Source organism: Natrix helvetica (genome assembly GCF_964273705.1).
Source record: "Natrix helvetica genome assembly, chromosome: Z".
NCBI lineage: Eukaryota > Metazoa > Chordata > Lepidosauria > Squamata > Natricidae > Natrix > Natrix helvetica.
Window position 1 is genome coordinate 110,011,924 of NC_138554.1, and position 27,922 is coordinate 110,039,845.

General features: G+C 37.1%; 1 protein-coding gene and 1 pseudogene across 2 annotated transcripts in view; both read right to left on the bottom strand.

The window, feature by feature from the left end:
- The window catches only part of COL1A2 (collagen type I alpha 2 chain), a 54,578-nt gene extending 45,516 nt beyond the window's left edge, over positions 1-9,062 (bottom strand). Inside the window, exons 1-5 of the mRNA XM_081970665.1 lie at positions 8,849-9,062; positions 5,380-5,390; positions 4,889-4,906; positions 3,986-4,021; positions 170-253 (exon numbers count right to left, since the gene is read on the bottom strand). Of these exons, the coding sequence (XP_081826791.1) occupies positions 170-253; positions 3,986-4,021; positions 4,889-4,906; positions 5,380-5,390; positions 8,849-8,918 (219 nt within the window). The 5' untranslated portion in view covers positions 8,919-9,062. The remainder of the gene's footprint in view (positions 1-169; positions 254-3,985; positions 4,022-4,888; positions 4,907-5,379; positions 5,391-8,848) is intronic.
- Positions 9,063-12,765: 3,703 nt separating this feature from the next.
- LOC309401599 (transmembrane protein 120B-like) overlaps positions 12,766-27,922 on the bottom strand; it is a 168,077-nt pseudogene continuing 152,920 nt past the window's right edge. The window contains exons 2-4 of the transcript in view: positions 16,815-17,272; positions 16,296-16,723; positions 12,766-12,998 (exon numbers count right to left, since the gene is read on the bottom strand). The product of the transcript in view is annotated as a transmembrane protein 120B-like (transcript). The remainder of the gene's footprint in view (positions 12,999-16,295; positions 16,724-16,814; positions 17,273-27,922) is intronic.

A 27,922-nucleotide genomic window follows, 5' to 3' on the forward strand; every position in this document is an offset into this window, starting at 1 on the left:
TAAGTTACCTGAAGCACATATACATATGAAAAGATGCCTTTAAATGTATACTTCATGCTTTTAAAAGAAGTCACAAAATAAGTCTTTTGTCACTTCTTTGGTATTATATAAATATTTATCCTTAGACATTAGATGCATTGTCAATAAAATAAAAAGTTGGAAGACTTACTTCACCAATACCAGGAAGTCCAGGGGGGCCTGGAGGACCTGGTAGGCCATCTTCACCATCTATGCCTGGTGGACCTGCTGGACCCTAGGAGAAAAATATATTACAGCAATCAGTAACAAAGCAAAACTGGGAAAAAAAAACCAATTAGGGGAGACTTTATGCGATATTGCTCAACACAAAAGGTCGGTCCCTTAGCTTCGTAACTTTTGTAACTTGCAAATATCCAAACCTCATGTTACATTATACTTCAAGGAGACTGGAAGATTAGGAATTCAATCCCAGGCATGACATTTTAGCAGTAAGTCATACTCTGATACTATGGTATTGCCTACCAAGTAAATGAGTGTAGCTGTTTGACTGAATCCCTAGAGGCTTTAGTACATGGATAGTTTTATGTGGGTATTTGATATGATTTAAAGCTATATATCGATGGGTGTCTCAAATTTAGGATGGCTTATGGCAGCATAAGAAAAAGAAACATTCCCACTATCTTGAGAAAGTTTTGATATCAATCTTCTCCAGCTAAATCTGCTTTACACTTCCCACAATTCTGAAGCAATGGGACAAAAGGAAAATGCTCTAGGAATTTGAAATATGTAATTTGAGCTCATTTGGTGGCTATTATTTTAGAAACTGGAATAATTATGAAGATAACATCTGAACATCTCATGATAAACATTATAATAATCTTTAACTATCATGATGTAAGAAAATGAGCCAGCCCTATATATTTTTTTGACCCTGCAATTTGTGTGCATTCATTCCTAAGTGTCACTTAAGAAGTGTTTCTTAGATATTTGAGCAAATTGTCCTGCTCCCACAAATCATACATATTTGATGTACAACAGCAGGTATGATAGTACAGGTGGTCTTTGACTTATGACCACAAGTGATTCCAAAATTTCTATTGCTAAGTGATATAGTTGTTAAGTTAATTTTGCCCATTTTGTGACCATTCTTGCCACAGTTGTTAAGAGAATCACTGCAGTTGTTAAGTTAGTAACATGGTTGTTAAATGAATCTGGCTTCCCCATTGACCTTGTTTGTCAAAAGGTCACAAAAGGGGATCAAATGGTCCTAGGGCTCTGCCACCATCATGAGTCAGTTGCCAACTATCTGAATTTTGATCATGTGACCATGGGAGGCTACAAGGGTCATAAGTGTGAAAACTGGTTGTATGTCACTTTTCTCAGTGCCATGGAGACCTTGAATGGTTACTAAGTGAACTGTTGTAAGTTGAGGATTACTTGTATAAATTGTATTTTCCACTGATAAAGCTCACAGCTAATAAAATATGTATGTGTATTCTATTAGCGGATTATTATTATTCAGACTTGTTAGTTTAACAAAAACCTATTAAAACATTTAATCAAATATTGAATTCACTTTCATGATGACAAGTTGTGTCTGTTTGCCACAATAAATGGAGATTATATCCTAACACATTGAAAATGTGCCTAACTAATAATTACAGCATTATTTTGCTGATAAATGTGTACATTGAAATGGAGTGCAATAATATCACATTTATAGAACTTAATGGACTTCTGCATATCTATGAACAATGCCCAACTTTTATTCCAAAAAGAGAGGCTGAATGTATACAAAAATTCTCTTAAACTAACTATGATCTAAGGTAGAACTTAACAAATATCATTGTATTGTCTGATAGACTAAAAATGACTTACAAAATAATACTATGGTGTTTTTGGATCCTTAGTCATTTTCGCTGCAGCTTTGCAATATCTGCACTGCATAGGACCAGGCTGATTTGAAAGACTTTTCATCAGACTGTTAGTTTTAACACTGAGATAACTTTCATCTCAGACAGAATCACGATGTCTGAAAGACTTTGGAAATATGTCTACTTTTACAGTTACTATTTAAAGAAAGAAACTCATCGGAGGTGGAGGGGAAGAGCCCTGATGAAATGTTAAGCTAAGACACCTTCATAGCACATTATCATCACTAAATCTATTCTAATGTGATCCATTTAGTTAAGTGCATGTTCCTAAGTGCTTGAAAAAGTTTGGTAACACCCATTCTTAAACTTGGAGGGAGAAAAGTTCTTGTCAGGTTACTTCTGAGCAATTATTTGAATACAAATATTATTAGCACACAAACACTAAATGCCAACACATTGGTGCCTATTTCAATGTTAGCTAATTAAAATTATGAAGAACATACCATAAGTGATTCTAGACTAATAGCTAGTATTCCATGCTAATTAGGAATTATGGGAGCAGCACTCTTAATGCATATGAAAGGCACTGGGTTGAGGGTGATTGATCTAGAAAGCCTAGATATATTACCTTCTTATGTTGTATCATAGTCATGTTTAACATTGCATGTAGCAAATAATGCACCTATGTATTGGATATATATATATACCACTATCACATATTATAGTGGAAAGCCATGCACAATACACACACACACACACACACACACAAACGAACAAACACACACATACAGAGTTATAGATAAAATATGTATGATTTAATGTGTGACGAAGAGCTGCTCCCTTCATCTGTTGTTTTACAATATGAGGTTATATTCTGTACACAAATCATTAGCCAAATAGGAATAAAACTTCTATTTTACTTGCTGGTGGCTATGGGAGTCAAAAACACCAAAAGATACCATGCATAAGGTACTGGTTTAAGAAATATATCATAGATATGAGCTACAACCTAGTTTAGGGAAGCAAAATTAGACTGTAGTTTTACAGTGTCTCCCAAATTACTATGGTAGCTATGTTAATGATACTGTAGCTACATTAAGCCACAGAATTTCAAGGAAAAAAGGCAACTGCTTTAAATTAAATTAGTTGTGAACAACAGTTGACAATATTAGCATAATAATATTGATACTGACTGGCAGAAACTGCTGTCAAAAGTTTTATATATGACTTTTTCCTGTCATAATGGGAATGGCAATAATTAACCTGGGCTCATGTCCATCTTTTTTATATAATGCATTTTAAACTAAGGAATTTTATGAATGTGCTAAAGAAAAATGAAGCTTTGTCACCGTAACATGTGAATTTTGTAGTGATAGTTTTAGTAATGAATGAAATGTATGAAAATGTATCATATTCTTTTATATTTTTGTTCATCCCATCAACCTTCATTAATTAATTAAATTATAACAAACTGAAACCGTTAAAAATAGGTAAAAATAACATGTAAGTGTAGTTTTGGTTAAAAACTGTTTGAAAAATCCTGGACATTGATATAGAATAAAAAATCTGCGTCATTGACTTTTCAAATTATAGAATTAAGACATATGCTGTCCCAATTTTTATATAAAATTGAATATTCCCCTCAGATCTCTATGTGCTTCCCTAAATTATACCTGCTTTTCCAAATAAATTCATTCCAATCTACATAGAATAACTGTGTTTAAGTGACTTGTATAAGGAAATATACAGGGATACAAATACATCCCTGTAACAGGAGTTAATGGAAAAGGCTTAGCTACAGCACATAAAAGATAGGTGGCCAAAACAGGTGGTTAGGTAGATCAAGGCCCTTATTTAATGCCATTAAAAATCCTCAGAGAAGGGCACTGAAGCCTCATTTATATAGCATTGATCCAATTCTGTAATTTCAAATTGCTAAGATATTTAAAGCACATGTGAGTGTATATGTGTTCACATACATAAATGCATACATACATGATTAAGACTCAGTTTTGGAAAACTGTGAATCGGATGCAATATTAATACTGTCATTCTAGAAATTTTCACAGGGCAGATGATTATATTTTTTCAGAATGATTCAGATTATACAGTCACAGGAATACAATCTTTACCCTTTCTCCTCGTGGCCCTCTATCTCCTCTTGGACCCTGAAAAAACATAAATAAAGAATCTTAATTGGAAATGAACCTTCAAATAATTATTTACAGAATAATGTAGTATTAATAATAACTATTAAACATGCAATAGATTAAAAAGCTACTCTCTTAGTATTACTAAAGATAGTTTTCAACCTAATTCAAGAATCAGGTTAACAAACTAATAGATTACTTATAAATCTTTGTTAAAAAATGAATAGAGATACATATGAGAAAAACTCTACTTTTTTTACTAGGAAGTTCCAATCATTAGACATCTGGTGTTCATTTCTTGCATATTTAATCTTCAAAGCAGTTGAATATATTTTAAATCATTAAATTAAATTGGTATTTTAAATGATTAATTATATGCTTGCAATTCCAGCCATGCTCCACTTATTGTTGGATGCCAATACATCAGAAATCCCACTCTTCATGCTGGAGCATAGTTTCAATGAAGTGTGTTTTTATCAACAATTGTTTGAGAGATACCACATGAGACTAAATATGAATCTCAATAGTAATCTAACAATAGTAGCATAACAGAGTTGGAAGCGACCTTGAAGGTCATCTAATCCAACCTCTGCACGAGCAGGAGATTTTATACCATTTCAGAGAAATGGTTGTCTAATCTCTTCTTGAAAGGCTCCAATGATGAGGCACCCACAACTTCTGAAAGCAAACTATTTTTAATATACCCATTTTGAAGAAAAATATTTTCTTCCAAATAATGATTCTGTGTTTGAATTTATTTTAAATTGCTTTCAGTCTAATTTTGTACTTTAAAAAGACTTATTTGTGCCAATTCTACTTTTCTGCATCAATTGCCCTTTAATCTAATCTACAATTCTTATATAAGAAGTTTCTAAAATTGCTTACCCTCCGTACTTCCGTTGCCTAGAAATAAATAAAAATGAATTTAAGGAAAGTATTAAATTATTAATGTTCCATTCCAGATTCTAGAATTAATCATTATTATATACAAAGAAGCTTAATCAATTTCAAATTTGAAAAGATAGAAAAAATAAGTTAGTATTACAAAAGTTAGGTATATTAAAAAGCAAACCTGAATTCATTCATGCTTTACAATCCTAGACCAAAATCCAGCAAGGAGCATCAGAAACTGTTATGCATGCAATGTGACACTTGCATTCACCTTTGAAAGTACTTTTTTTTTTATTATAAGGACAGCCCACTAGGAAATTAGGGGTGGGTATATTTGGGGCAATACCCATGAAACCTAGCCATTAGCTTAGTCCATGCATGTTTTGAAAACAGTAGTTAGTAAATGGCCATGCTCTCTCTCCAAAAAGAGTTTGTCTGGTGCTTCTATGTTACGCTCTACTGTATTTTAGTATAATTATACTGACCTCATTTACAGCTGTAAAAAAATAACAAGAAGAAACAGATAATTAATATTAATTTGCAAATTGTTCTGCATTTGAAGTGCTGCATTTTACACTGTTACATGCTTGATTGTAGGAAATACAAATATGTCATGTCTGTCTTTTTTTGAAAAAGCTTATTTAGAAATGATTTTCGCAGTTTATTGCTTACAAAGAATTTTGACTCAATTGATGTGTTTAATAAAATGCACTATAACACAAAAACTATGTTTGAAATTCCATAGAAATTCATAAACTCAGGTATGTCCTGAGTTAGCAAACATATTCATATTATTTTCTTTTTAAATACTCTTTTTAAAATTGGGAAACAGCTTCACACCACATTTTCCAGGCATATGAAGGCCAGGATTCCCAAAGTCAATTGGTTTTGACTTTTGTCCAAATTACTTTTCCAGATGTAGATTGTGATGTGGCATCAAGGAGATGCCAGTTGTTTCAATAACAAAGTCCATCTAAGTTTGTAAAAAACTTCTAAGTAGATCCCATACTGTTGAAACTTCCTTGTAATCTAATGTGTTTGAAATGCCTACATTCTGATTTTGCTCCTTTGTTTGGGCTTTAAAAAAAAATTAAATAGCTAAATCTCAGCTTAGCACAAAAATTGGAACTACAAGAAACTATATTTTGTTATACAACATTGTTAACAATTTATTTTTCCACACATTTGTCTCTGGCTACTGGGTGATATAGCTAAACCTGGCTTACTTGGGGGCGGGGGGGGGGGGATGAGAAGTTTCTCTGACAAGGAATCTCTTCTATATATATTGCTGCATCGTGAAGTCATTGTGTTAGGTTCATCTAAGCAGAATTAGGTAATTCTGCTTAGTTACTCAAAGAGAATCAATACTAGGTAGCTAGTTTCAAAAAATGCTCAGGCATCTTACTTACTCAGAAATAAACTGAATTGTACTCAGTGGGCCTTTTTTGGCAGGTCATTCATTGAAGTAAGCCCACTGAGTTTAGTAGTATGTAATTCCAGGAAAATGCTTGTAAAATTACATCCTAAGTGTATTTAGGTCGACACTAATTCTACACTTCAGATAACTTCTCGAAAGAAAAACCTATCATTCTCCTCCTTAAGTGTGTAATTGTTATTATTATAAAATGTAATAGTGATACTGGCACATTACTACAGTATTGTGCTTAAAGTTGATAACTGATTTGAATCAGATTATTGCTTCATAGCGGAAGTAACTAATTTAGCAAATTCTTATTATCTCAAGTATATATATAATTACTTCGGTGAAAGGATAAATTGTAATTATAGTTTTGGTCTGGTGTCTGAATAAAGTTATATATTGTTTTTGAAAAACTGATGCTTGCAAGTAAAACCTGAAGCTAAGGAGAACCATTTAGTTAGAAATACTAATTGGTTGGGAAAAGTCACTTTTTCTCCTTGCCACTAGAGGACATCCTATAGACCTAATACTGTAGAACTGAAGCAAACTGATAATGTTGTCATTTAAAAAAAAATAACCACTGCTGAATTCAGCGTTGATTAATTATCGGTAATAAGGAATTGGCAGTAAAAGATTCAGCAAACTCTTCAATGTTGAATAATTCAACATTGTAGAGTTTGCAGAATCTCTTACTGCCCGTTGACTTTACCAGATCTAATTATCTTCCTGAAATCATGGCAGTCTGCTCTTCCAAAACAAACTAAAGCTGCTTGGGTCTGCTTCCATATAAATCTCTTGGCAATAGTATAGAAGTAGTTTGCTATTTCTTCTCCAAGTTATTTTGTTTTCTAATTTTCTAGTCTCACTTACAGTCCAGGAATTTCAGATAACCCTTAGTCAACTAAGGCCAGATATGGTCAGAGCTAGCTTTATTCAAAATGAAAAGTGTTTTTTTTTTAAATAAAAATTGGAGAATGGATGTGTTAGTGAGCATCAGGAACATAACATTTGTGCATGCATACCTAAACTCACTGCTCTGACAATTTTTAAATTATGTAGTAATTCTGACGTTTGTCTACAGTACTAGAAACGAGGCCCATAGAAGATAGGAGTTATACTTTGTTAAATTTTTGTTTGGACATGGCAATCCCAAATTTAAATCCATGCTAGTTTACTTGGAGACCTCAACAAATTAATGTTAATTTTACTGTACCAAGATGAAGAAGTAGATACTGATGTTCTGAAATTAATCTGGGAATAATTGCTAGTATCAAATTTTATTGTCTTTCCATAATTTACTAAAAACCATATACTTCTTATTAATATTATTTTATAAAATATTATTTATAAGACCATTTAAAATCTTATAGTAAAATCAATCTCTGAGTTTCATAAAATGTAATAACTAGAATATCTGTCCCTCATATAAATTGGGTTCCTAATAAAAATATCAGGAAACACTTTTACTTGATGGCCCTTTATTACAAGAATTTTCTTTCTTGTCAAGAAAAAAAATACCCTGAAAGAACTGCTGACAGTCCTTTCTTTGTTTAGGAATATTACATTCAACAAAATTTTCTTAATTAAATTATTTACAAGCTCTGGGATACTTACACTCTTACCTGCCCTGCCCACTTTTCCCCCCTAGAGGGAGCTCTTAGAGCATCTTCAGCGACTTCAGTAAAGATTATGTACAACGCCCTAGAAGGCGAACTGTTCTTAAACATTTGGTCACCTCGTTTTCTAAATTCCTTACATGGTATAACGAAGATGATAACAATAATGTTAGCATTTATCTAAAGATACTCTAGGAGTTCGTTTGTCCAAGTTAATCTAAATGCAAGTCGTTTCTTTTTATTGCTACTTCGGATTTGGGTTCCGTTTTATGTTCCAACTCTCATTTCTAAACGAGGAGGAGCGAGGGGAGACTTCTTGGCTTTTGGCCAGGATTTCTTGTTCTAAGCCAAGAAAAGCAGGAGGAAAAATTCAATACGTTTAATTTCAATACGTTTTAAACCAATTTAAACTGTTCGTTGCGTCCGTCCGAAGCAAGAAGGCGTTTTGTCAATTTTAATCATTGCAAAGGGATAATTAAGATATCCCAAAGGTGCTTTTTCAAGAAACAACTGGACTTTCTAGCTTTTGTTTGGACACGTTTCCTTCCTTCCTTCTTTCTTTCTTTCCTTCCTTCCCTCCTTCTTGGATGAGAAGCGAAGCGTCTTCAAAGAAAAACCAGAAAGTCCAATTGTCTCTTTAAAAAAAAGCACCGTTGGGACAACCATGACCTGGATGGGTGAGAATCTCCATAGACATAAGATATCCCAACTACTTACACTAGAGCAGCCTGTCAGAATGGCGCTTTACTAGGGCAAATAGTGTTGGGGCAAAAAAACAAAAACAAAACACCACCGGTGGGATATGTCCAGAACTATTTGAAATAGTTTTTTTTTCAGTAGTCCAACCCCAAGTCAGTCTTCTTTTCTTCAATTTCCCCGCTCCCCACCCTATTGCAAATAAGACCCAAAGGCACTTACATTGACTGGTTGCTAGGCATGAAGTTACTGCAAGCAGCAACAAAATCCGTGTATCCACAAAGCTGAGCATGTCTAATTGCTAGACATGCAGACTCCTTGTGTTTCTGAGTCCCTGGGTGTCGATGGTGAGCTTTTACCTAAGGGACGCAGGCATACAGTCGTGGGGCGCGTAACTCCAAACTTAGCAGAAACCTGCTGCCCGGGATGCTAAAATAATAAAGCCCTCGGTGGCCCTATTTATATGGCAGGAGTTTCTCTGCTCCGGCAAAGCCGTGGAACGCGCCTCAGCCAATGGGAGATTAGCAAAACTGGCTAGTGGGTGAGGGTGGGTTACGATGAGCCGTGGTCGTCACGTGACCTCCCCCCTTCTAACCTATCCCTTACTTTGGGATTTGGAGATGGAGAGGGGAGGAGGAGGAGGAGGAGGCGCGAGAAGAGCGCGCACGCCTCGATGATGGGCGGGGGAGGCAGAAGGGGGAAGGGAAGGTGGGCTGCTTGGAGTAAAGGGGCCGGGCAGGAGGTGGGAATGTTAAATTGATTCCATTCTTTTTGAGGACGTGGACATTTTGCAGCTTTACAAGAGAATGTGGCTGTCTGGATTCTGGATCTCTCTCTCTCTCTCTCTCTCTCTCTCTCTCTCTCTCTCTCTCTCTCTCTCTCTCTCTCTCTCTCTCTCTCTCTCTCTCTCCTCCCTCCCTCCCTCCCTCCCTCCCTCCCTCCCTCTCTCCCTCTCCCTCTCTGTGTGTGTGTGTGTGTGTCTGTCTGTCTGTCTGTCTGTCTGTCTGTCTGTCTGTCTGTCTGTCTCTTTCTTCCACTTTCTTCCTCCTCGCACTTATCGTCTCTAGCCCTTTTGGGATTTTGAAGGTTGCGGGGCAGGCTGCGGAGCCCTCCGCCGCGTTCAAAAGGGGAGCTGTCCAGGTTCTACCATCAACTGAGACATCCAGGCGGAAGCTCGATGGTTTCGACACTGCAAAAACTGCTTATTCCCTCCTTACTATCCCCCGCGTCCCCTTCTTGTACGAAGATTCCCTTCACCAATCGAAGCCTTTCTCTGGTATCCCTCGCCAATCCAGTTCCTTCCTCCCGTTCACTAGATGATGGAAGTTACGTTGAGACATCGCCAGTTTGGAATTTCTGCCCAAAGGAAGGCGGGCAAGGAGAGTTGGATATTTGGCACTTTCTGGACGCCCACATGGCTATACTTTCCAGCTATGAAGTGGTGCTGGTTGCTGTTCCTGCAATATTTTGTATCACCATTATTTTGTCTAGGTAACCTTATCTTACCTCTTGCAGTGTTTTTATATCAGGGTGTTTGTTTATGACTCACATAAACAATATATCATCATCATCATCATCATCATCATCAACATCATCATCATGCTTTCTTCTTCGGAGAAGATTTTTCCTTTTTTACATTTAACAACAAACAAATCTGTGGCTTCCATACCCCAAATTGAGGACACCAGTTTTCAAATTACCTAGTCTAAAGATTTACATGTAGGTATGCAAATATCCAAACACACCTATGCACAGGTATACATAATACTTCATTTCTTCACGTTCTCCGCTCTCTATGGTTTTGTAGTTATTTTAACGGAGCCCCTTTGCCTCCACCTCTCTCTTCTGAGAGTATTTTAATTGGTTCCTTCTCCCTACAGTCAAATTCTAATCTTCCCATTAGACGGTATATAAGACTTTGAAATGGAGTTATGATCTCTTTTAACAATCTACTCAAGTTGGTTGATAATATTACAATTTCACAAGTAGTAAAATGTGAGATCAAGAAATAATCAGCTTATAATCAAGGTTACGGAAGATTATTTTTTTCTTAGTCTGGTTTCATTTCATAGCCATGCTGTGTCCTGCTATACGTTTGCCTTTAAAAGATTTGTGCCTGTTTTTTTTTTCCAGAGGCAGAAGGGGCTTCAACTAACTTTCTTCTCACTTCTAAACTCATTAGATTCCAAAGGATCTTCCCTCAAAGAAAGCATGTTAAATGTAAATCTCATTTCTCTGCAGTTTCCTAAGGTTGCCTTGCTATCATCACAATCTCTGATACCCCCAATTTTCCCATTGCCCTCCCCCCCTCTCCGCCCACCTGCTGCCTTGTGCGGTGGCTGACGTGGTCTCTCTTCCTTGCCCAGCTTGCTTCCACTTGATGGGGCGTGACTTCCTATTTACCCCTTCTTGGAAAGTCAGCTGCATTGGCATGTGCCTCAAGATGGAAGCTTGGGTTGGCTGATATAATTCCAGAGCAATGTCTCCCTCTCTTGACTAACCTTCTTCCTTAAAACCTTTCCGTAAGATATTCTTATGCCACTTTCCCCCTTCCTCCCATTCCCCATCACCACTGTGAAGTAGGAGGCGGGAAGAAGAGAGGAATTGGCAGACTGAAATTCCTTTACTTTTTTATTGGGAGGGAAGAAAACAAACAAGAGAAAGCAGATAGAACCCTGCTTAGTGAACAGCAACACATTATAATCTGAGTTAAGCATCAATAAAGAATAGAGTGCCTTGAGCATATGCAGAGGTCTTCTTGTCATTATAGACAGGTGAATATATTTAGTGACACTATAAACTGGACCCTATCTAACAAATTCAAAAAATTCAATGGAGAGAAAAGTAAAGTTCTACGTTTAAGCAAGAAAAACCAAATGCACAAGTATAGAATAGGGGGTACCTGGCTCAATAACAGTAACTGTCAGAGGGATCCTGGAGTCTTAGTGGACAGTCATTTAAATATGAGACAGCAGTATTCTGCACTGCCCCCCCCCAAAAAAAAAATCCAACACAGTCCTAGGCTGCATTAACAGAAGGCTAAAATCAAAATCATGTGAAGTGTTAATGTTACTTTATAATGCCTTGGTAAGACTACACTTGGAATATTGCATCCAGTTTTAGTCATCACAATATAAAAAAGATGTTGAGATTCTAGAAAGAACACAGAAAGGAGCAACAGAGAGGTTTAGGGGACTGGAGGCTAAAATTTATGAACAGTTGTGCGGTTGAGTATGTCTAGTTTAATGAAAAGAAGGACTGGGGTATGTTCAGCTCAATGAAAAAAGACCACTAGGGGTGACATGATGACAGTGTTCTAATAATTAAAGAGGTTGCCAAAAAGAAGAGGCAGTCAGTTTATTGTCCAAAGCAGGCAAGACAAGAAGCAATGGATGAAAATAATCCAAGGAGAGAACCAACCTAGAATTAAGAGCAATTTAAATCAGTGAACCCACTTGCCTCCAGAAATTGTGGGTGCTGCAACACTGGATGTTTTAAAGAAGAGATTGGACAACCAGTTGTATGAAATGGTACAAGTTTCCTGCTCAAATGGGGGGTTGGATTAGAGGACCTCCAAAATTCCTTCCAACTCTGTTATTCTGTTATATCATATTTACAGGTATTTAGTAATAGTATGTCATTTTATTGTTTGTGCACATATACTTTCTCTATAAAACCAACTTTATGTATGTGTTTAAACATTGAAAATAATAAGAAAAATTTTAATTGTTAATAAAATTCCCCATTGCCTTTAATTCCATTATGAAGCTGTATTCACAGAGCAATAAGAAAAAATATTATTTTAAAAAATTTATTTAATTTTTAAAAAAATATTCATTGGTGGGAAGGCAGCAGCATAGACCAATCAGTCAGTTTTGGAGGGCACAACAGAACATTGAGTGGAATTTCCTCTAGGGCTTTACTTAACAGCAAGTCAGTCAGGAGGCTAGAGAACTAGTTAGAAGACATGCAGAGAAGGCCACCATGAACCAGAATTCCCTCCCACATTGACTTGTCCTGTCTGCCAGTTCAGTCATCCTCTTTCACAACTTCTTGGTTTGGTTCTTCTGCAATTTTGTATGGACCACTTTCAGCGTGGTGAGGAAGTTTTGAAGGAAAAGAAATGTCAACACCAGAACCTAAACTTGCCATTCTTTACATTTCTTGTACCTGGACCATTCAAAAAGGATGATTGTGTTATAGAGTTGCCAAAACTGTCCAAAGAACTGAAAAGGAAGGAGAAATGTTAGCCCTCACCACATCCAGGACTGAAACCTCTCCACTATGAAACCCAAGTGGTTTCTTTTCTCCAGTGCATGAAGTCGATAAAGGCAGCCATTTTGATAATAATATTGAAGGAGCTGGATCAGGGGTGAAATGCTATCAGTTTGGACCAGCGAACTGGTAATTCCAACTATCAGCTTTGATGTATGATTTATATTAGCTAGAAAGCAGGATTTCCTGCTTTCTAGATAATCTAAATCGCATGGCACAGTGGCTTCCCCCTCTGTTCTTATATATAATTGGTGTAAATATTTAACAATATAATATGATGTTGGTTATGTAATAGTATACATGTGGTTATTTGTTATGTAAATGAAAAAATAAAAAAACTATCTATCTATCATCTATCTATCTATCTATCTATCTATCTATCTATCTATCTATCTATCTATCTATCATCTATCTATCTATCTATACACATACACTATTGCATACTATTACATAACCAACATCATATTATATTGTTAAATATTTACACCAATTCATCTTACCATCAATTCCCAAAAACAATTATTGGCTCTTCTGCTCTCCATACACCATATTTGTACCCTATCCATCACTTTCTTCTCCCTCTCTTCTCCTCCTCCCTACCTCCTTTCTTCCCGCTGTTGTCTTTCTCTTCTCTACTTCCCCCCTCTCTCTCCTTGTCCTCTCTCCCCTTTCCACTCCTTCTTTCTCTCCTCCTCTTTCCCCCTACCCTCTCTCCTATCCCTCTTTTCTTCCCTTACCTCTCTCCTCTACTTCCCACTCTTTCTCTCATTTACTTGGTGTATTTCAGCCTCTGTGCAAGCTCCATTTTATGTTGATAGTATTTATAATTACTTTTCAATATGCATATTTAATTTTAACATATAATTTTACATAATTTATATAATAATAATTAATAATAATAAAAATAAAATATATAATTTTAACATCCTTCTTTTTTAAAAAGAAAAAAGTAAACACATATAATAATTGTATTTTTAAACCCCCCAACCCAGCCAATTTTTGGCCAAGATGTAGACCTGGTTACGATTCCCAGCTATTCTCATCATTATATTTATATAGTTATGAATACTTACATGCCCCAAATTTGTAGTTCTGTCTTTATAATCTCAATAGTTTCCCATTGTAAATATATTTCCTGTTCCCTCTCCATTTTTCCATATCTTGATTTAGCTTACCCTTAATTGTCTTTAAATAACAACCCTTACTGTTCAATGTTCATTACAATTCCATTAATCTACTATATCGAATAACAGGAGGTACACATCTCACTTTGTTCATCCTCTTAGAAGTTCTATATATGACCATATTTCATATACTTTAACCTATACTTAATTGTCCTTCCATCGACATATTCAATCAGTTAGCAACTCAGTTTCATTATCATGTATAAAAGTGAATCACATACCTCTACTTTACAGTCTCCACATAACAGTTTCATGTTTGTCCATATTCCATATATTTTAATCTTTATTTAATTATCTTTCCATTATCACATTCAATCAGTTAACAACTCAATTTCATAATCTTATATACGAACAAACCACACAACTCAGCTTTATATTTCCCATATAACGATTTCTAATTGTTTGATTTTTTCCTAGTAAGTCTTTTGTTCCACTTCTATATTCCTTTCTTCTCCCTTTTCTTTGTTTTGACACATCCCCCCTTTTCAATTTTCCCTATACTACTGTCAAACCCAATGAAGTTTTTTGTCTGCTTTTTATTTTCCACCGTTTCTACTCCTTCATTATCCGCCTCTTCTTCCTTCATTTCTTCCTTCACTTCCTGCTTCTCCTCAATATATATCTTCAAAATTCTATTTATACTTGATTTTAATGATTTAGGCATATTTTTATGATTTCACATAGTTCTTCAAATTTCCACCTTTCCATAATGTCCAGTTCTAAAATTACAGTTAGTTATACAGTTCTTATTTCAGAGTTCTGATCTACATTAAATGTAGCTAGTTCAACTGATGTGGAGTGGAAGAGAGGCGGGAGATATATTAGTCCTTTGTTCTTCCTTCGGCAAAAAAGAAAAAAAACTGAAAAAAAAACCATCCTTTCCCAGGTCTTGATTTATCCCCCTCCCCTTGTTACCTTAATGTCCAGTTCCAAAATTACAGTTAGTTATACAGTTCTTATTTCAGAGTTCTGGTCCACCTTAAATTTAGCTAATTCAGCTGATGTGGAGAGGAAGAGAAGCGGGAGCCATCTTGATCTTTTATTCTTCCTTCAGCAAAAAAAAAAGCTTTCGCATTTTCCTGGTTCTTGACTTTACTATTCCCCCCACCCCCGGTTACCTTCCACCTCTGGTTGGTTATAGTTGCTCAAAATATATTAATTGGAACAAAATCAAAATACAGCAAATCTCCAGTAAGTTTCTCTTTGCCTCCTGCTTTTCTAAATTCTGATTTTGGGCAATTGGTTAATTAAAACTTTCTGCTTAGGGTTTCACATTCCATTCACTGCACAAGCAAGATTAGGTTAACAGTGAGAAAATAGTGCTTTTTTCTTGAATTTTTTCTCCCTTGTTACATTCCATTTCTCATTAATTGGAGTTACTTAAGATATATCAGTTAGAATAAACTCAAATGAAGCAAATCTCCTCGGTATGTTTTGGTTTCCGTTTCACCCTCCTAGCCTTAAAAAAAAAAGTTTGTGTTTGAATGTGTTTGTCACTTCTCTGCTTTCTCCTTTTGTCCAAATTGTTTAAAGCAAATGGCTCACTTTTGGGCTAGTGAGTCAACCCTCCATTTCCCCGCCTTCTTTCTTTCTTTTTGCTAAAAAAACTGACCTGTCCATCAATATTATTTATTTATACTCTCAAGGTTCTTTGCCTTTTCCAAATTCTGATTTATGACTGGGGTTTAATTAGATCTTCTTACCAGACTTTCATCTCGTCTCCTGCATGCTACTGTTCAGTTGCTTTGGCCTGAAGTCAGCTTCTTGTGCAGCCATGTTGCCATGCTGCCCCCCCGATGCTGATTCAGAGGGTAAATCTCTGACCTACGAGGGACCTGTTGCAGTCCCTCTAGGTCTGATGAGACACTTCTCCTTCTTCGCACCCCCACCCCCACAGGGAAGTTCTGATCCAAAAGGATCTCAGCATTGGTTTGTCAGACAGAGTTCATGTGAGGCACTTCAGAGCTCACAACCCCCACGTCTATCCAGCTGAAAAATGTCCGGTTGACTCCCCTTCCCACTGTTCTACTTACCTTTGCACACGTGCCTCAGTAGCAGGCTTCGCCCACTCACCCGGAGGTCATCACGTTGGTTTTTGATGCTCTGTGCATGCCCGGAAAGTTCTGCACATGCATGGAGGTGGCACAAGTGCTCACATTTGCGAACCGGTAGTGAAGATAAGTAGATTTCACCCCTGAACTGGACACCACTCTGAAAAATGGAGAAGAATACAAACTGGTTCCAAAGTGTTTGGCACATGAAACCCTCTGGCCACGTTAGCATCACCCAGATAAGAATGTAGAAATGTAATGATGAGACACCCACCAGCCTTCACTCCCCAATCCACTTCTGATGAGGATTCCCTCTCCCATCATCAGCATGCAGTAATACCAAACCAAGAGGAAGTTGAACACTTCATTGGTGACCCAATAATGAAGGAGAAACTGACAAGCAACCACTCCGAGCAAGAGGATTATGGTTAAATAGAGTTTAAATTTTTCATATTTGTCTTTGTAGACAAATCTAGTCCACTCACTTAGCAGAGTGACATTAATGTTCCCCAATACCAGATTTAAGTACAGACCGTTCCTCCTCGGCAAATAGGCCCCCATCTCAAAGAAGGCACTCTGGCGCAGATCTGGTTGTTGATTTTCAGGATGAGCTCCATTTCTGAACTGCCATGGCTGTCACATCTTTTAAAGTTGTTGGAAGATAATTATGCTGGGTACTGCTGACACCAAGAGCTAGGTAATGATTGTTGATTGATGCATTCAACCCGAAGTTTGGCATATTTTGCAAGTCTAAGGGGACATCATCATCAACATCAAGGGTAGCCTCCACATTTGTGTGGGGCACTGAGGCATGCTGCTGTCTCTGTCTCTGATTTCCAGCTGGTGGCTGGATTAGAGCATCTTCACCTTTAGCAATTATCTCAGCAAAATCCACATCCAAAACCCATGTAGATTTATGTCCATTTTTGGAAGGATATAGCTGAGGATTTATCTTGTGAGATGATGTTGAGGGAACTTCTGGCTCAAGTAAGGGTAGAAGCTGGATTATATCTTTACTGTTTGTCCACTTAGGGGGTACTTTATGATGGAGCACTTTGTCTTTCAGCTGTTTCTCAGAGTCTGGATCAGTCAGTGAAGTTTTCCCACTGTCATCCTGTGTGACACTACTTTTTTTGCTATTGAGTCAGAGGTGGGTTGCTCCAGGTTCAGCCCGAATCGGGCAAACCGGTAGTGGTGGCGGCAGAAGGCTCCACCCGCCCAACCAGATGCTTCTGTGCATGTGTATCACACATGCACGAGCAAACCGGTAGTAAAAAAAATAGAAACCCACCACTGTATTGAAGTAAAGGCAGATCATTGGGTAAATATATTGTTACAAGGCTGAATGATTGGTGGAGCCAAATTAAATAGAGACTTTGCTGTAGATTGGGTTGTCAGAGCCTCTACTAGATCATCCAATCTTTGAACAATATTAACTTGTTCAGGTTCGGGTAATGCACTGAATAGATCAATCAGCATTTCTTCTGGCATATCCTTAGCAGTTTCTGCAGCTGTGGGTAATATAATTTGTATATCATTCCTTTGCCTTCCCAGTTGCAGCAACCTAAGGCTTATCAGTATGAGGGTGGTTGCAGCCTGGATTTAAAGCAAGTTTCCTCTTAGAAGTGGGCATACTTTGTCTGAGTAAAAGACCTGCATTGGAAATATTGAAAAGCTGCTCAGAAAGGTCTTCATTCTAAAGAACATTGAGGGAATTGTGGGCTGCAGGAATGATAGAAGAATTCTCATACATTGCCACTCTGTACATAGCATCAGAGAAAAAATATTATTGAGACACTTCCAGAATGCAATAATTTATTAATTTGAAGCAAAGAATCCTCAGGGGCTTCTGAGATTAAATTGCATTCGATTTGCTTCCTAGACAACCAGTCATATGATGCATATGTTATATGCAGTCAATAATCTGCTAATTCTTGTACTGCTGTTTAGGAGGAATATATTTCCAAAAACATGAAACTCTGATCTCTTGAAAAAAATAACTTAATTAATGTCATTGCACTTGGAAATAATCACCTCACTCTTTCCCCACTTGACTGTATCAGCAATGATGTAGTTTAACAAAAGATGGATGTTGCATTCTTACAGACAAAATGCAAGAGAAACCTCTACAGTGATGTGTTCATGTTCTACAGGCACACCACAGCCACATGCTTGCTTGCATCATGGAAGATAAACACCTGTGTGGAAGTTGAAAGGTGGCAGGATACCATTAATGCAGACATGAAAATCATTCAGTTGATCGCTGCATTTGATCAGGTGAAAATATGTCCTTTGATTTGAAATGTGAATCATGCTCCAGTGGTGGGATTCAATTTTTTTTTACTACCGGTTCTGTGGGCATGGAGTGTTAAGCATGGCATGGCTTGTTGGGCATGGCATGGCTTGTTGGGCATGGCTTGTTGGGCATGGCTTGTTGGGCATGGCTTGTTGGGCATGGCAGGGAAGGATACTGTAAAATCTCCATTCCCTCCCACTCCAGGGGAAGGTTACTGCAAAATCCCAATTTCCTCCTGATCAGCTGGGCTTGGAAGGCAGAGAATAGATGGGGGTGGGGCCAGTCAGAGGTGGCATTTACTGGTTCTCCAAAGTACTCAAAATTTCTGCTACCGGTTCTCCAGAACTGGTCAGAACCTGATGAATATCACCTCTGCCCTGCTCCTGTGGGAAAACACTAGGACAACAATGATGATTTCTGGTTTTCTCTAATGTATAAACAATTATTAATTTATCCACTTATATGTTATCAGCCATTACAGGGGTTTCTAATATAACTTAGCTTAGATTGATTAGAGATTAATCTGAAGTTCAGATGACTATTTCTAAGTAATAGATTGTTCTATGTGGTGAAAGGAAGTTTGCCTCTTGGGTAGATTTATTTAAAAAACAGACTCAGATCTAATCACTCTTCATTTGAACTAGGGAAGCTCAGAACAAGTGATGAAAATAATGGTTCCCCCCACCTTTTCTCATGAGCAAGGGAAATTGAAAGGGTCATGAACGCACTCATATAATACATGACAAATATGAATGGCAATCCTTCATGTTATTATATTTTCCCTCATATTTCATTCACTTAGAAACCAATATGAGACCTGTAGTTATTATGGTTACTGGTAGTCCTTGACTTATGAGCATAATTGAGCCTAAAATTTATGTTCCCAAACAAACAGTTGTTAAGTGAGTTTTGCCCCATGTTATTACCTTTCTTGCCACCATTGTTAAGTGAATCACTGCAGTTAAGTTAGTAACATGGTTGTTAAATTTGGCTTCCCTATTGTTAGAAGGTTGCGGAAGGTGATCCTGTCACTCTAAGACACTGCCACTGTGATAAATATTCCAGTTGCCAAGCATCTGAATTTTGACCACATGATCATAGGGATGCTGCAAAGGGTCAGAAGTGTGAAAACCATCATAAGTCACTTTTTTCAGTGCCATTGTGACTTCAAGAAGTCATTAAATGAATTGTTGTAAGTCAAGAACTACCTATAGCTTGTTCTTAACACCTGTAAAAAGTTAGGACTTTTCAGAGCAAATGAATATAATTTACAATTGTCAGAGTGTGTCCCAAAGGTGCTGGATGAGAAGCGAAATGTCTTCAAAGAAAAATCAGAAAATCCAGTTGCCTCTTGAAAAAGCACCTTTAGGACACCCATGTTAAATGAATTTATACATCCAGATCAAAATGGTTTTCTACCCAAGAGACAGATCAGAGATAATATGCAGATTATATTGAATATGTTAGAATATTATGAAGCACATTCGGAGAAGCAAATGACGTTGTTGTTTTTGGATGTGCAGAAAGCCTTTGATAATGTAAATTGGAAATTTATGATAATGCAATTGAAAATTATGGACTTTGGGGAGGGATTCATAATATGAATATGAAAAAAAAAACATTAAAACCATCTATAAAGAACAACAAGCAAAAGTGATGGTAAATGGTGACATGACAGAAAAAGTGCCTATCAAAAAAGGAACCAGGCAAGGGTGCCCACCCTTGCCTGGTTCCTTTATTATTTATACTGATGTTAGAGGTTTTGAATAGATTACAAGCATTTGCAGATGATTTAGTGTTCATTATGGAAAATACAATAGAAACAGGACCAACATTAATTGAGTAAATAGAAGAATATGGAGAAGTAGCATGACTGAAAATCAATAAAGACAAAACAAAAATCAGTGAAAAATAGAAAAGGGAATTAATGGGGAAATTAGATATTCAAATAGTGAAGAAAGTGAAATATTTTGGTATACAGCTGACTTCGAGGTGTGTAACCATTAAGGAAGGACACCTATGACCTGGATGATTGAGAATCTCCATAGACTGTCAGAGAGTTTATTGTGAGAAGTTAAAAGAAGCATGAAGTGAGATGGATTTGATTTCTAAATGCCCACTTTTCAAGTCTGATCATACGATGCTTCAGACAATTATAGGATGTTGAAATTGATACTTTAGCTTAGAATTCTGGACTGAAACTAACTCCAGAATTCCTATTGCTACTTACAATGGTTTGGACTTCTAGACATTATAGTCCCATTCTATCTAGTTAAAAACCAAGATGATGGGTGGCCTAGGGATGAGATCTTCTCTAACTAGTCAAGAATCCTCAATGTAGCAGCCTCCTGTTGGGCCCAGCTAAGTGGCAGAACTAAGTTTTTAGACTCTTATGGAAGGCAGGAATGTGGGGCAGGCCCCATGTGCAACAGGACAATATTCTAGAGGGCAGGGACCACAGCAGAAAAGGCTCTTTTCCTGGATCTTACCAGTTGAAAAATTTTGGCCAATGGGATCTGAAGTAGTTCTTTTCTGCTGGAGTGAATAAGGTGGGCTAATCCCATCGGGGTGAGACAGTTCCTCAGAAACCCAGACCCATGCCAAAAATGGCATCTTAAATTTTCCACAATTGAGAAACACTGTCTCACATTACAATTGAGTTGTGAATCCACATTTACACATTAAATATATTGTACTGTGGGCAAGATGTAAGAGTGAGGAAGTAAATCTATTTTTTTTAAAAAAGAAACTACTTTAGCTACAGGGTTCCCTATAGGAATTGAACTGGATAATTTCTATGTTTATATATAGCCGTGATGTCGAACCTAAGACATGCGTACCAGAGGTGGCACGCAGCGCCCTCTCTGATGGCAAGCAAGCCATTGCCCCAGTTCAGCTCTGCTGTGCATGGACGTGTGCCTCCTGTTGACCAGCTGGTCTTTGGGTCTTTGCCGTGCATCTGCGGGGAATGGGGTGGGGTGTGTGCATGTACCTCTTGCCACCCAGCTGGTCTTCAGGTCTCTGCTGTGCATGCGGAGGGAGTGGGGCGCATGCGGGGGGGCACACGTGCATGCATGGGGGTTGAGTGCACATGTGTAGGGGTGGGGCGCATGTGTGTGGGGTGCACATTGCATTTTGGGGGTTCGGGTGCGTGCTTGCACTTTAGGCACTCCAACCAAAAAAGATTAGCCAAGACTGATATATAGAGAGTAAGAGTTCAAGCATAACTATACCTGTTTAAAAGCATAGATTTGGATTTCCTAAGGAAGAGCAGCCTGAAGGGGAAATAAGTGAAGAACTGCAGCATGGAGTGAATGTTTTAGCTTGCCAGAGACTCCATTTCCCCCCCTTTGTGCTGGATAGGGGAAGAAATATTTTTTGTAGCTGGTTTCAGAGCTCCAAACTCTGAAGTCATGGAATTTGTCATATTCCAGATATTTTTTAAGACTGTGCTGTCCCAGCTGTACTTTTATTGGTTGCACTTCCTGACTCTCATATTTCCCTGCTCCTTCTCAGTTGCTGGCAATAAAAATGAGATTGCTTCCACTAATGTAAGCTGAAATATACTATTCAAACTGTGCAGGTTAGGTCCTAAATGTTTAAAATCACTGGATTTGCTACCAGATAAACATTCAAATAAGAGCACAAGATGCACAGCATTTACAAGTTCTTATGTAAATATAATGTAGCTCTAATTTTGGTTTAATAGATAAACTCAAAACCTATCTCTTCCCACTTATGACTATAACCATGTTGCTTGTATCTTTACAATTCATATTGTTTTATTTGTTTCCTAGTTTGATTTGATTGCTTATTAGTAACCTATGACTATCATTAAGTGTTGTACCTTATGATTCTTGATGAATGTATTCACTTTTTTTATGTACACTGAGAGCATATGCACCAAAGACAAATTTATTGTGTGTCCCATCACACTTGGCCAATAAAGAATTCTATTCTATTCTATTCTATTCTATTCTATTCTATTCATTCCATTCCATTTTAGAATAATGCCTATCATATGTTTGATTCATGACAGTTTAATGATCATGCAATGAAATTATATGTAACGCGATGTATCACCCATTTTGTCCTGCCAATTATATTTCACTGCACTTCTGTATCTGCTGTGAATGATGGAACTTCTACTCAACACATCTGGAGGATAACAGCTGGGGCAGGCTATCGTGGAGATGAGCATGATCCAAAATGAGCATATAGGTGTATGGGAGCCTAACTTTATAAGTTATAAAACGTTTATTTTTCTTTGCCTGAAATTAGTTCCAAGTCTCTAAACGTTCTTTATAATAATTTTAAATCTCAATAATGAACCTTGGAAAGAACGTATATTTTCATCTGCAAGTTAGATGGCTACAGGTAGTCCCCAGTTTAGGAGCTCAGTTCATTGACCATTCAAAGTTACAGTGGTGCTGAACAAAGGGACTAAAGACTGGTCCCCAAAGTTTTGGCCATTGCAGGGCCCTACAATCACATGATCAAAATTTGAGTAATTGGCAGCCTGCCCACACTTATGACTACAAGGGCACTTCAGTTTCCCCCACATAGCTATCTATACTCTTTGGGGGGAGGGGCTCCACTCCAGGGCCTCTGATCCCTGACCTTCAACTTTTCCCCCTTCTGCAGCTGCTGCTGATCATACAAGGCTTTCTTCACCAGATCAATACAATACAATACAACACAACACAACACAACACAATAGCAGAGTTGGAAGTGACCTTGGAGGTCTTCTAGTCCAACCCCCTGCCTAGGCAGGAAACCCTATACTCACAGTGGTTTCATGGATCGGATTTGGGTGGGCTCTGTGCTGTGTCGTGACTCGGGGGCTTCTTGCACCCTCAGAGCTGTGCACATTAAGAAGACCTAGGGCCACAGAGTATTTTTTTCTCAGCCTTCCTGTCCCCACACATATTCATTCGCCACCCTTTTTCCTTGGCCTCTATCAGCCTAGTCCCCAACCCATGTGTGTCCTGTGCCAGGTCTCCCAGGACCTATCTCACCCTACATCTCTTACATGAGATCTCCCCCATTTTCTACTTAGCAATCCACTCATCTGGGGTTATAATGGTACTATGAGATTGCCATTGATAAATGATGTGGTCATGTGACATTGCCATCTTTATCACCTGAGCATCAGATAAGAGCCATGGTGGTGCAGGGGTTAAAATCAGTGGTGAAATTTTTAAAAAATCCTACCGGTTCTGTGGATGTAGCTTGATGGGCGTGGCTTGGTGGGCATGGTTTGGTGAGCATGTGATCGGGTGGTGTGGCTTGGTGGGCACATGACTGGGTGGTCATGTGGTCGGGTGAACATGGCTGCACAACTGACTCACACACAATGTAAAAGCAGCTGAACTTCACACAAAATGTCCCCTGCAACAAGCAGGAACCTCACAGAGTCACAGAGAGCTCAAAAACCAACTATCACACTTTACACAAAAATAACACAAAAGCTGTACAACTGACTCTCACGCAATGTAAAAGCAGCTGGTCTTCACAAAAAATGGTCCCTGCAACAAGCAGGAACCTCACAGACAATCAGACAAAGCTGATCGTTGCGCAGCTGATCGTGGTTACTGTTTAAACCCTTTTAAAAAAGCGTTTACTGTAGGTAGTAAAAAAATGCTTACAAAAGTAAAAAAAAGATCCAGCCCGAAGTGGTAGCATTTCACTCCTGGTTAGAACGCAGTAATGCAGGCTACTTCTACTGACTGCCGGCCACCTGCAGTTTGATAGTTCGACTCTCACTGGCTCAAGGTTAACTTCCAATTGGGAAAGAATTTGGAATAAAAATTACACAATGACAAAATTTGTCATGTACAAAGAAAATCAATACAAAATGTTTTATTGGTGGCATTTAGCCCCTATGAGATTGGCAAAAGTGTATCCGAATTTAAATCCAAACTGTTGGAAGTGTAAACAGTTGCAGGGAACCTTCTTTCATGCAATGTGGTCATGCTCGAAAGCTAAAAAATATTGGGCCAAAATACAAAAATGGTTACAGAAAATTACAAACACCCGAATAGAGTTTAAAGCAGAATTGTTCCTTCTGGGGATTATTAAGGGAAAGTATACGAAAGAGATAAAATATTTAATTTTGCACATAATTACAGCAGCGAGAATAGCGCTCGCACAATGTTGGAAAAGTGATACTATGCAGACAGACTGTTTGATAAGCCAAAAGATTTTTGATTGCGCAGAGATGGATAAACTCACATTAGGGTTAAGGGACAAGGAAGACTCAGAATATTATATAGTTTGGGAAAACTGGTATCGATGGATAAATAAGAGAGGGTTGTAAAACACTGTGAAGCAGTGTATAAGTGCTGTTGCTATTGCTATATCCATTCATTTTGGTTATTCTATAATTTCTAATATTTGAGAACTGGCAGGTGGTTATTAAAGATAGGACTTTGGTTCTGGAAATCCCAATTTTCTATGTCTGTTTTATGAACTTAATTCAGGGAAATGCTTAATTCAGAGAGCATTCTGTTAAACTAGCTCAGTGCTTCTCAATCTCAGCAACTTTAAGATTTGTGGGTTTCAGCTCCCAAAATTCCCCAGCCAGCACACCTTTCCTAGCTGCTCTTAGTTAATAAAGGACTATCTTCTTTCCTTGCTTTTTATTTGTGTAAATCTGGGATATTTAATTTCTTTTTAATACTTGAATGATGTCTTATTTAATCTGTTGTTTACCCCTCTGATAAGTTCATGGCCTATATAATATATATTATAAATAGAGTCAAATGATAGAAAACTTGTGCAAGATTAAAAATAAAGAAGTTAAATGACCCCCCCAAAACAAAAATCAGCATTAATTCTATCATTCTCATTGGGTAAATGACATTTCTCTGTTTACACATTAGAATTCAATGAAAACCAATGTACAGTATCAATGATGTTATCTTGAGGAAATTTCTAATAAAACCGATTTTCCATGCTGACTTTTATATATCTAGAAAGCTGCATTAAAACTAGAATATAATAAAATAGAATAGAATTCTTTATTGGCCAAGTGTGATTGGTCGCACAAGGAATTTGTTTTTGGTGCAGAAGAAGAAAAATATTTGACTGACTATAATTATTTTCATTTCTAATAAAATGTAACATTTAAAAATTAAAAAAAGGAAAGAAAGGCCCATACCTGTTTTGACACATTTCACAATGAATTGAGATTCTAGTCTCAGTTGACAACTTTTGAAAACCTAATTATTTGGTAATATTGTATGTACTCTAAATAGCAATATATTTAGAATATATATATATATATATATATATATATATATATATATATATATATATATGTATATGTATATGTATATGTATATGTATATGTATATGTATATGTATATGTATATGTATATGTATATGTATATGTATATGTATATGTATATGTATATGTATATGTATATGTATATGTATATGATGTATATGTATATGTATATGTATATGTGTGTATGTGTGTTACAACCCCTGGTATGCCTAAATATGGGAGGAAGGTCATTACTCCCTCTTTCTGTCCTTCGGCTCATCACAGAAGACCATGCAGGCAGAAAACCATATTTTATTTTTTATTTTTTATTTTTAATGTTGCCTTTTTATATTTGTGTTTGTCAACTGATAAGGAGGCGAGCCTGTGGCTTAGTGGCTAAGACTCCTGCCTAAGATATAATACAGCCCAGGTTCAAATCCCAGTAAGGGTATGGCTAGCTGATGAGAGCTAATTAGCTCGAAATAGATCTATACTAGTCTCCCTTTATTTATTTATCAGTACAAATACAACACACACACACACACACACACACACCTATATATATATATATATATATATATATATATATATATATATATATATATATATATATATATATATATTCTAAATATATATATATTCTAAATATATATATATTCTAAATATATATATATTCTAAATATATATATATTCTATATATATATATATATATATATATATATATATATATATATATATATATATATATATATATATATATATATATATATATATATATATATATATATATATATATATATATATACATACATACATACATACATACATACACATACAGCTGCACGGTCCCCAGGCATGGTCCCCCAGGCATGGCCCGCTATGCATGGTCCCCCACATATGTGCATGTGGTCCCATGCATGCCCCCCAACCCCCATGCATGCATGGCAGAGACCCGATGATCAGCTGACTGGTAGGCAGCAGGCACACATGTGCGGTGGAGCTGAACTGGTGTGATGGCTCACATGCCCACAGAGACTACGCTGTGTGCCACCTGTGGCATGCGTGCCATAGGTTTGCCATCACAGCTATAGACGGTTTCATGAAGCAAACTATATTCACTTTGTTCAGTTTTGGCTTCTCATGCCGAATAGCTTGTAGTCGACAGTTTATGATTTAGTATAATATGTGAACCAAGTTTATTGTACTTTATTTAATAAATTGTTTTAAAGCAAACCATTATCTGCCTGATATTTGAACCTAGTACAGATAGTCCTCAGCTTATGACCACAATTAAGCCCCAAATGTCTGTTGCTAAGTGAGACATTTGTTAAGTGAGTTTTGGCCCATTTTACCACCTTTCTTGCCACAGTTGTTACAGTTGTTGAATCACTTCAGTTGTTAAGTTAGTAACATGGTTGTTAAGGGAATCTGTCTACACTTTTGACTTTGCTTGTCAGAAGTTCGCAAAAGGTGATCACATGACTCCAGGATACTGCAACCATCATAAATATGAGTCAAGCATCTGAATTTTGTTCACATGCCCATGGAGATGGACATGCTGCAATGGTCGAAAGTGTGGGAAATGATCATAAGTCACTTTCCTCAGTTCTGTTGTAATTTTGAACCATTACTAAATGAACTGTTATAAGTCAAGGCCTACCTATATTTGAATATTTTTCATGATTTAAAGATTGGTCATGAACCTGAATGCTCTCCCGCTATAGTCCATTTTGGAGCTGAGAAAATACATTTTTAACTTTGGTTTAATTTATTTTAAACTTCTGCAAAGCTGGTATTTTACTTTATTAGTGTTGAGGCTTTGTAGATTTCATCTAAAGTTAGTTTTTTTATGGATGAAAATACTTGTCTCACTTCACATTCTAGCCCCAAGGAAGCCATTCTCTCCCCAAAAAAGATTCAGCATCCTGAAGATTTTTCTATCCTGTGACCAATTTATAAAACAAAGTCAAGGCACTGCTTGGCTAAAATTTATGCACTGTCTTGTTGCTCAGTTGGAGGGAAAGAAGGAAAGAGGTTAAGACCAAATTAGATCATGGTGTTCTCTTAGAGTTCACTGGACTTGCAAAAATTGGAGGAATTGGGGAATAGAAGTGCTAATGGAGAACATCATTAAAAAATAAAAATGTTAAATCTGGCATTTCTAAACTAGAAACATTCAGCTGCAAATGGAATTACAGTAGGTGAAAAATGACAAGTACT